Source organism: Onychomys torridus, chromosome 5 (genome assembly GCF_903995425.1).
Source record: "Onychomys torridus chromosome 5, mOncTor1.1, whole genome shotgun sequence".
Classification (NCBI taxonomy): domain Eukaryota; kingdom Metazoa; phylum Chordata; class Mammalia; order Rodentia; family Cricetidae; genus Onychomys; species Onychomys torridus.
The window spans coordinates 32,046,222-32,055,541 of NC_050447.1; the positions used below are offsets into that span (position 1 = coordinate 32,046,222).

Genomic DNA, 9,320 nt, shown 5'->3' on the forward strand with positions numbered 1-9,320 from the left:
ACATTCTCTCATAATATATTCCATTATACCAAGTTGATGAATGTTGCTCAGTCTGTCTCTCTGTTTCTCTAAGCATTTTCTCTCTGTCATTAAAGGGCTTTATCACCCATCTTCTAGATCCTGATGATCCCAATCCCCCTATATATGACAAACCTGTGCCATCCTAGGATACTACCTTTTAGCAGTTTCATTGATTGGCTTGAAGGACAACCATAGAGCCTCACAAAAATCGTGATTCTTCTGATGCCTGGGATTTCCATTGGGCTGTTCTTTTCAACCTTGTGGGTCATGACCACTTATGGGGTCACATATTAGATATCCTGAATACAAGATATTTACATTATGATTCATAACAGTAGCAAAAGTACAGTAATGAGGTAGTAACAAAATTTTTTCTTTCTTTGGGGGTCACCACAACATGAGGAACTGTAATAAAGAGTCAGAGCACTGGAGACCTGAGAACCAGTGCACTAGGGTCTGAAGGTGTTATTGAACGGCTGCACACACAGGAAGAGGAGCCAGAATTTCAGTGTTTTAGAAAGAAACCAGCATGACCTGACAGGAAGGGGACCTGCAGATCCTAAGATCACTATAAGGACAAGGGACTCTGAGGCTGGACTCTCTACTTTATAAGTCCTAAGAGCACTGAGGAATCTTGAGGATGAAGGACACACTTAGAGCTCCTGCCCTTACACTATGGTGACTCCATGTTCAGGGACAGGGATCCTGGCATTCCAGAAGAACTTCAGCTGCCACGCTGTGTCTATCCCAGAGGCCAGGGAAAGAGCAGAAACAGCAGAGGTGGCTTTGCCGTCCTCCTGGCTATTGGCTCTCTGTGGCTCCTGCCTTATCAGTTCTCCTACAATAAGAACTTTGCCCAACTCAAATAAATTTCCACTCCTGCACCTTAAAGGTACAAATTCCTGCCTGGGTAAGGCCAACCTGTTCTGTTTCCTGTTGTTATTAGACTGACATCTTATGTAGCAGCACAGACTTAGGTCTGGGATTCAACATGCCACTCAATAGACTTCCTGTCTGGCTGTATGCTGTGGCCTCTGGGCTCCTGCTTCTCCTCCTCCACGTGCATGGTGAGTCTGTCTAAGAGAGCAGAGGGGTCCAGGGTCAGAGCTGTCCCAGTTCTGCAGATTTGCAGACTGAGCTTGTGGCAGGGAAGCACCAGAGAGGAAGGAGCTGGTGGAGATGACAGATGATAGTGTGGATCTGTGCATCCCCCTAATGCCCCCACTGAAGCCCATATGATAGGCCCTGTGGTACATGCAGGGTCAGAGATGTGTAAGAATTCCATGTACCGAGGAGCCAGCATGGACAGAAGAGTAACGGGGACATATCCCACCTCTGTGTGTGGCTGTGGCTAGAGCTCCTTCTGACTGTGGATAATGACAATATTTCCTTCATAATTCCAAGTGGCTCTGAGCCTGTCATTTTGTTGACTAGGGAAGTGCCCTGCCAATTTTTAAGAGAGCCAAAGGACAAGGTGTTAAGCTCTAGGTAATCCAGAAGACCGCATCTCCACATCCCACAGCTGAACCAGGAGGACATGGCTTACATTTCCCTTGTACCACAGTAACAATGAGGTAGGAATTTCCAAGAATCATAACTGATGGCATCTCTTTACTTACAGGCCAGGACTCATCCAGCCCCATCAGGAACACACACACAGGGCAAGTGAGAGGAAGCTTTGTCCATGTGAAAGACAGTGAACTTGGTGTCCACACCTTCCTGGGAATTCCCTTTGCCAAGCCACCTGTAGGACCACTGCGCTTTGCTCCTCCTGAGCCTCCTAAGCCATGGAGTGGTGTGAGAGATGGAACCTCCTATCCAGCCATGTAAGTTCTGGGGCCCAGGGAACTTCCTGCCTGAGTTCTAGGCCACACTGCAGTGCCTCCTCCATCTCAGCTCTAAAGCAGCTTCAGTCTGTACTGAGGGCAGTCTCCCAGGCATGTTTCCAATGAATGTGCTTAGGATTAGAGAACAACTGTGCTAGGCTCATGGGTCACAGCTTGAAACCTGCAGGGATTTAGCTACAGGTACTGCAGTGAGGAGACTAAGGCCATTCTTCACAGTCACTGTGACCATCCATTGTCCATGTGTCATTGACTAAAAATAAGTACACATGCTTTCATCTGGAGACTATGTGGATGAAGGTGGAATCTTGAGATTCTGGAGTGAGATGGAGAATGTCTCACTCCCCTGTGGTACTGTTCATTCATCCCTGTAGTTCCTATGTGGGCACAGATCCCCAATACCCAAGTGTTTTAGTTTGTTTTCCTTTGCTGTGATAGAATAACCTTACAAAAGCAACATGGTGAAGAAAGATTTTACTATTGGATCACAATTCCATGTTATAATCAACCATAGGTGAAAAACCACAGAGGCACAAATTCAAGGGAGCTAGCTGATCACATCACATCCCCAATAAGGAACAGAGCCTAAAAAAGGACACATCTTGTTTGATGTTGGGTCTTAGGTGCTGCATTGGGGAGAGAAGCTCACTAAGATGCAAAACCTTCATTTTCTGAAGGAGCAGAGGGGTACAGCATTTTTGAAAAGACTGACACAGTTACCTCACTCCAGTTATTTTATTCAAACATACAAAATGTTAATTGGGGCTGGGAAAGGTTCCAACTACCAAAGTCCTCTTTGCTCACAAGAGTAGACAACCCACACATATCTCAGTCCCCTTTGATTATAGCAATTGTAATCAAAAGTAAGAATGCCAGGTCTGCAATGACTGTCTCAGGACAAAGGTTAGTGTAGCTCCAAGTTCTCAAATAGCACCAAGTACAGACTCTCCAGAGAAACATTTCTTCAAGGCTTAAACAGTTCCAAAACAATTTCTGAGCCTCTACTGATTAACTCAAACATAGCAATGGCTTTGATGAAACAATTCTCTCAAATTCAGACACAAAGGCATTTCACTTAAAGCTGGACATAAAAGCTTTACTTACATATCACTACAGACATAAGCATTCCTGCTAATGCTTCACTTACTCTTTCCATTCTTATACAATTCAGAAGCCACTTCCTAGGGAATGGTACCTCCTATAATAGACAAATGTTCCTATCTCAATTTACATAATCAAGATAATTTGTCACAGACACAGAGACCAACAGGATGTAGGCCAGTAGTACTCAACCTGTGGGTGCTATCCCACAGAGGTCAAATATCAGATATCCTGAATATCATACTACTACTATTCATAACAGTGGCAAAATTAAAGTTATGAAGTAGCAAAAAAGTAGTTCATTTGAGGTCTCCACAACACAAGGAACTGTGTTAAAGTGTCAGAGAATTTGTAAAGTTGTGTTCCACTGATCTAGACAATCCCTCATTAAGATTATTTTCCCAGTAGATTCTACATTGTGTCAAGTCAACTGTCAAAATTAATTGCCACACCAGGATTTAAATAGTATAGAAGTAATGAATGATAATATAGGAAGGCAATCATTTTCATAGAGAATGCCAGGAGTCTCCATCAACTAGCACTCAGAATATTACTATCTGACCAGAGGTCTCCCTGAAAGTTCTTTCTCTATTAGTCCACAGCGGTGGACTCTATCTTGGTGGGAAGGGACTTTAGAGAGGTATCATATGTTATCAGGTCATCATGGAAAGCAGTAGCTGAAGGTGCCTGAGAGAATGTGCAAATTAAGACTTAGGTTTGATTATTACATATCCTGAACTAACTGTCTTCCATTTTCACCAGGTGTCTGCAGACTGATTTGATGGATAATGAGATGGCAAAGAAGATGAATCTGATCATGCCTCCCACTTCTATGTCCGAGGACTGCCTGTATCTCAACATCTACACACCAGCTCATGCCCATGAAGGCTCTAACTTACCTGTGAGTGTCTTGGACTGTGGTTAGCTTGGGAAGAGGAAGTTTCTTTCTCAGAAAGATTGGAAGGGACAAAGTAATTCTGAACACTGTAATTTAGACCCTGATTAATAGTCTTACCTTATTGGGTTCAAGAAGGTCACTCCAGCCATGGTGAGCTGCTTAAACCTGGGTGTGTGACACAGAGCACTGGGAATCTAAAGGTAAGAGGCTCTAGGTCTTTGATTAAACCAGGAATTCTTCTACCAACTTGAACCTCGCAGACCCACTCTAGAAAGTGCTCAAGGGTTGTATGTTGAGATCACCAAAATTTCTAGCTGCAGGTTATGTGTTGTGTCAATGGGATCTGATGACTCTTCTAAATAGTAATCAAGAAAGACACTCTTTAAGACATTCCTATTTGCTCTACTTTGATGGGTCTAAGAGTCATGATCACATTCCTTGTGATCTAGATCCACTAACTCATGCTGAGATTTTCTGTTTGGGGAAGTGGGAATGGAAATGTGCTTATAGGCCTAGACTAATCAACTGTGCAGCATGTCCTGAAATCCTAGGAGATTTGTGTACAAATCGACCTGCACAGATGCACAAATGATTATAATCTAATAGGCAGCTGGGCTGGGTGTGGGGCTTCTGAGGTCTGTGTTGATATCTCCAGGTGATGGTATGGATCCATGGTGGTGCACTTGTTATGGGAATGGCTTCCATGCATGATGTATCCAAACTGGCAGCTACTGAAGAAATAGTAATGGTTGCTATCCAGTATCGTTTGGGTATCCTTGGCTTCTTCAGGTAATTTTGGGACTGAGCTGGACAATGGGGTCTCAGTAGAACATGGACAGATCTGTGATTCCTAATCCTGTCACTTCTCAGCACTGGAGACCAGCACGCCAGAGGCAACTGGGGCTACCTGGACCAAGTGGCTGCCCTACACTGGGTCCAGCAGAACATCGCCTACTTTGGAGGCAACCCTGGCAGGGTCACTATTTTTGGTGCATCAGCAGGAGGCACAAGTGTGTCTTCACTTGTTTTGTCTCCCATGGCCAAAGGACTCTTCCATGGAGCCATTATGCAGAGTGGAGTGGCCCTGCTGCCTGACCTTATCTCTGAGAAATCCGAGATGGTTTACACAGTGAGTGCCCTCTACAATACCAGCCCTTTGCTGCTTCAGTCCTTGCCGGTAGTACTCTGGTATTATGTTAGTTGGGGAATAAGGATCATGGGAAATAGCTTCATTCCTTTAATTTCTAAAAGGCATAAAATTTAGAATCCATCCCTCTCTGATTTATGTATGCCGAGTGTGATATACAACAGAAAAGCTATGCACAGTGGCTGCCATCATTGGCAAGTTGACTTTTACTTGCTGTGATAAAGACCATGGCCAATAGCTATGTGGTAAGAGAAAGTTTTATTTCAGCTTACAGTTTATAGTCCAACTTGAATGAACTATAAGTCAGAGTAGGCACTCACAAAGAAACCTGGAGACAAGAACTCAAGCAGATGCCAGGGAGGAACACTCCTTACTGACTTGTTACCCATGACTTCCTCAGTTTGCTTTCTTACACAGCCCAGGACACCTGCCTATGAATGGCACTGCCCACAATGGTATGGGCCCTGCTGCATCAGTCACTTTTAAGGAAAAAGCCCTGACTCACCTATGGACCAATCTGATAGAGGCATTTTTGCAGTTGAAGTTCCTTTTTCAGTTGTTGGTGGCTTATGTTAACTTGACAAAAAGAAAAATCTAACTGGGACACATGAATTGAGGGAAATAGTCATCTGGTATTAATACTTTTGGTGCAAGTATGAGGTCCCAAGTTCAAATCCCCAGAGCCCACATAAGTCTAGAGGTGGTAATATGTGTCAGTAAACCCAGTGCTCCTGTGCACAGATGGGAAGTAGAGACAATAGACTCCCTGGAAAGTCATAATTCAGCTAAGCCAGTGTAGACAAATGCAAACAAGGGGTGACAAGTGACACCTGAGGATATTCTCTGTCCTTCACAGGCAAAACATGACACACCATACCCATTATCACACATGAACACCACACACAAAAATAAACAAACCAACAACAAAACAATATGCAGGTAGAATGGTACCCTTCCCAGCTCTCAACTCTAGGCAATTGAAAATGTGAACAATTCCATTTAAGTCTTTCATACACAACAAACAGTAGGATGTGGGTTTTGGGTCAATGACATCTCCTGGAATCTAGGAAACTCTGCTCCATTCTGAGATGGATGAGATAACCATTTTCTGTGCTTTTTACAGATGGTTGCCAACCTGTCTGGATGTGAGGCCAAAGACTCTGAGGCCCTGGTACACTGCCTACAAGACAAGAGTGAAGCAGAAATTCTGGCTATCAACCAGGTTCGGAGAATTGTGTGGCTTGGAGGACCTGGTCACCAGGATGTGGGATTGCCCGTACTTGCTACTCAAACTAGTTAACTTGTCTCTTTGGTTAGATGTCCTCTAGTGCTGTGTACAAAAAGAACAAGGAAGGCTAATTTGGATGGCAACCCTTTCTTTTGCAGTGAGCATAGCATCCTGATATGAGATAGAAAATAGGAAAATGCTGTAGATATTCAGTGGGCATCAGAATATTTATGTGGTTGATTTTCAGCACTGACCCTTAATGCCCTATAGGCCTTCATTATGATCCCTGGTGTGGTGGATGGGATGTTCCTCCCTAGGCACCCTCGAGATCTTTTGGCCTCTGTGGATTTTCACCCTGTCCCCAGCATCATTGGTATTGACAGTGATGAGTGTGGCTGGGGAATCCCTATGGTGAGTCCTAGTTCTAAGACCCTGGGAACCTAAACTCAAATGGTGGGTGGTGGGACCTCAGAGGTACTTTGATATAGATCCAACCCATACTATATTTAAGATTCCCCTCTACCTCCTAGTTGAAGGGCCTTGATCCTGTCATAAAGACTATAACCAGAGAGACCCTGCCAGCTGTTCTGAAGAGCACAGCAGTACAGATGGTGAGCAATGTTGAATCCTGTCCTAACAGAGAGGGCTCCCATATATTGTCGTCAGACTGAATGATCAGAAATAAATGTTAATTGTATGTGTGTGTTTCTGTGTGGGCTCACCCAAAGCTCATATCTTTCCCTATATTCCCTGTTTCATCCCTGGCCACATTGCTTACTCAGAGGCTGCTGCCTGACCTATCCAGGGGCATGTCCTATATCACTCTTCCTGATTTCTCCTGGTGTAGATGTTGCCTCCTGAATGTAGTGACCTGCTAATGAAAGAGTACATGGGGGACGTTCAGGACCCCCAAACCCTCCAAGCTCAGTTCACAGAGTTGATGGAGGACTTCATGTTTGTGATCCCTGCACTCCAAGTAGCACATTTTCAGCATGAGTACATCTTTAACAAGACCAAGGGAAGGGGGAGCTCAGAGCTGTGGGTCCCTGATGGGTTTTGTAGAGTCCAGACCTGATACATATCTTCACCAGGTCTCTGATACCAGGAACCTGAATACACTTAATTCAGTAGATCCTTATGTCTGGAGTAAATGAATGGCATCTTATCGAGGTCCAGGGGAGGGAATGTGTTAGTTACACTTGATGTCTTGTCACAACTACTCATCTGGGAATGCCAGGGTCACTTTTAAACAAAAGGTTTCCCATAGTCCATTCTCCATTTGGGAGCTCACCACTAATCTGTGGTTCCAGATAACCATACAGAAAGGTTTCTTGTCACTAAAGGTTGGACAAAAAGCTCCATGTGAGAAATCATTATGTTAACATGTATCCTCACTCCCAGGCTCCCATGCTCCTGTCTACTTCTATGAGTTCCAGCACCAGCCCAGCTTCATCAAGCATGTCAGGCCACCCCATGTGAGAGCTGACCATGGTGATCATGGTGTCTTTGTCTTTGGCTCCCACCTTTGGGGCATGGAAGGTGAGTCTCTCTTGTTTTCCTTCAGTTCAATGGAACCCCAGGTGAGTTCCTGAGGGATTTCTGAGCTCTGAGTCCTGCTGAGGAAACTGAGGCTCTGTGAGAGAACAAGATAAAAGTATTCACCATATCTGAGCTGAAAAAATACAAAGCACAAACAAACAAACAAACAAACAAACAAACAAACAAACACTCTACCAGGGTTAGAATAGGAACCTTCCTAGTCTACCTTATGCAAGAAGCAAAGAGAGCACACTGTGGTAGGAGTAATCCTGAGAGAATTCAAGTAGAGGCTTGGGTGGATCCTGGATTCTGAGTAGTAAGGGAAGAGTTTAAACCAGGCCTGGTATTCAGGTTTGGGCTATGGGTGCTCTAGAAGGGCATGAATTGGCACCTGCAAGAGGTAGCTAGAACTTAGACCCATGTCTACTTCTGTCTACAGTTGATCTCACTGAGGAAGAGAAGCTGCTAAATAGGAGGATGATGAAGTACTGGGCCAACTTTGCAAGACATGGGTGAGAATATGCCTCTCTTTCAAACTCTGTTTGTCTGGGTCTCCATCCAGGGCTCCCGTGTGTGTGCCTCATTAGCATGTGCAGGTCCTTAATTCTACCTTAGTCTTCTCTAGCCCGGGGCACACATAGGCAGATACCTTCTAGCTTTAGTTACTGCTCATCCCACAGAAACCTAGTGGGTGAATCATTATATTGAGGTACTTTTCTTTATACTTTTGCTCTGAGAGGGATAGACAAAACTAGACAGCTTACCTTACTTCACATGGACCAGACACTAATGGGTGACACGTGTATTCTCTATCATTAGGACAGATTTTATTTATCCTCTGACCCTTAGCCTACTTATCCACTACTCTGACCCAAATCAAGGGACACAGTCTTGGGTGAGAGTGACCTTATCCTTCCCTCTTGGTGACCTATCCACAGCAACCCAAACAGTGTGGGTCTACCGTACTGGCCCGAGTTGGCCCATGATGAGCAGTACCTGCAGCTGGACATCCATCCTGCTGTGGGCCGAGCCCTGAAGGCCAGAAAGCTGCAGTTCTGGACCAAGACTCTGCCCCAGAAGATCCAGGAGATAAAGGGGGCTCAGGTCAAGCATGCAGAGCTTTAGTGTCCTGTGACAAGAAAGGTGTCTGGAGTGAAGATGGGGGTCTTCCTGAGGTTACAAATTCCATTGATTTATCTTCATTTGTTTCAACACTCACAGAAGCATTTCTAACCTCAGTATTTGCACTTTCGGTCACGTATCACAAATGCTGTGTGTGTTTCTCCTTATCCTTCTGGACATAATTTAATAGACTCAATAAATACTCTTGTAACCATATGGATGTATGAGACTGACAGTTTCTCCATCTTATTTAACACTTCACTGTGATTAGGCTCCTTTGTTCCTTTCTTCCTTTCTCCCTCCCATCATCCTCTCCTCATTTTCTCTCTCCTTTTTTTTCCAAGCCTCAGACATTCTTCAAATGAGGCAGAAGCTTCAGACAATGTTGACTACAGGAAATCCCAGGTCCTCTCTCAGCAA

General features: G+C 44.5%; 1 protein-coding gene across 3 annotated transcripts; it reads left to right on the forward strand.

Annotated features, from left to right (window-relative positions):
* The first annotated feature begins 1,012 nt into the window (after window positions 1-1,012).
* On the forward strand, window positions 1,013-8,903 carry LOC118584297 (liver carboxylesterase-like). 3 transcript variants are annotated; one of them, XM_036188461.1, is made up of 12 exons: window positions 1,013-1,088; window positions 1,643-1,847; window positions 3,729-3,867; window positions 4,520-4,653; window positions 4,735-4,993; window positions 6,135-6,233; window positions 6,510-6,650; window positions 6,770-6,850; window positions 7,087-7,231; window positions 7,641-7,778; window positions 8,218-8,290; window positions 8,717-8,903. In XM_036188461.1, exons 1-12 carry the CDS (start codon window positions 1,013-1,015, stop codon window positions 8,901-8,903), a joined length of 1,677 nt encoding a protein of 558 aa, XP_036044354.1. The 3 variants fall into 3 exon arrangements, with proteins under 3 accessions (XP_036044354.1, XP_036044355.1, XP_036044356.1); XM_036188462.1 differs by having other exon boundaries at window positions 6,776-6,850; XM_036188463.1 differs by lacking the exon at window positions 6,135-6,233.
* The last annotated feature ends 417 nt before the right edge of the window (window positions 8,904-9,320 follow it).

Coding starts and splice junctions, on each gene's coding strand:
- LOC118584297 (XM_036188461.1), top strand. CDS start 1,013: ATGCCACTCAATAGACTTCCTGTCTGGCTGTATGCTGTGGCCTCTGGG. Junction 3,868..4,519: donor ATGAAGGCTCTAACTTACCT/GTGAGTGTCTTG, acceptor TGATATCTCCAG/GTGATGGTATGGATCCATGG. Junction 7,779..8,217: donor CCACCTTTGGGGCATGGAAG/GTGAGTCTCTCT, acceptor TTCTGTCTACAG/TTGATCTCACTGAGGAAGAG.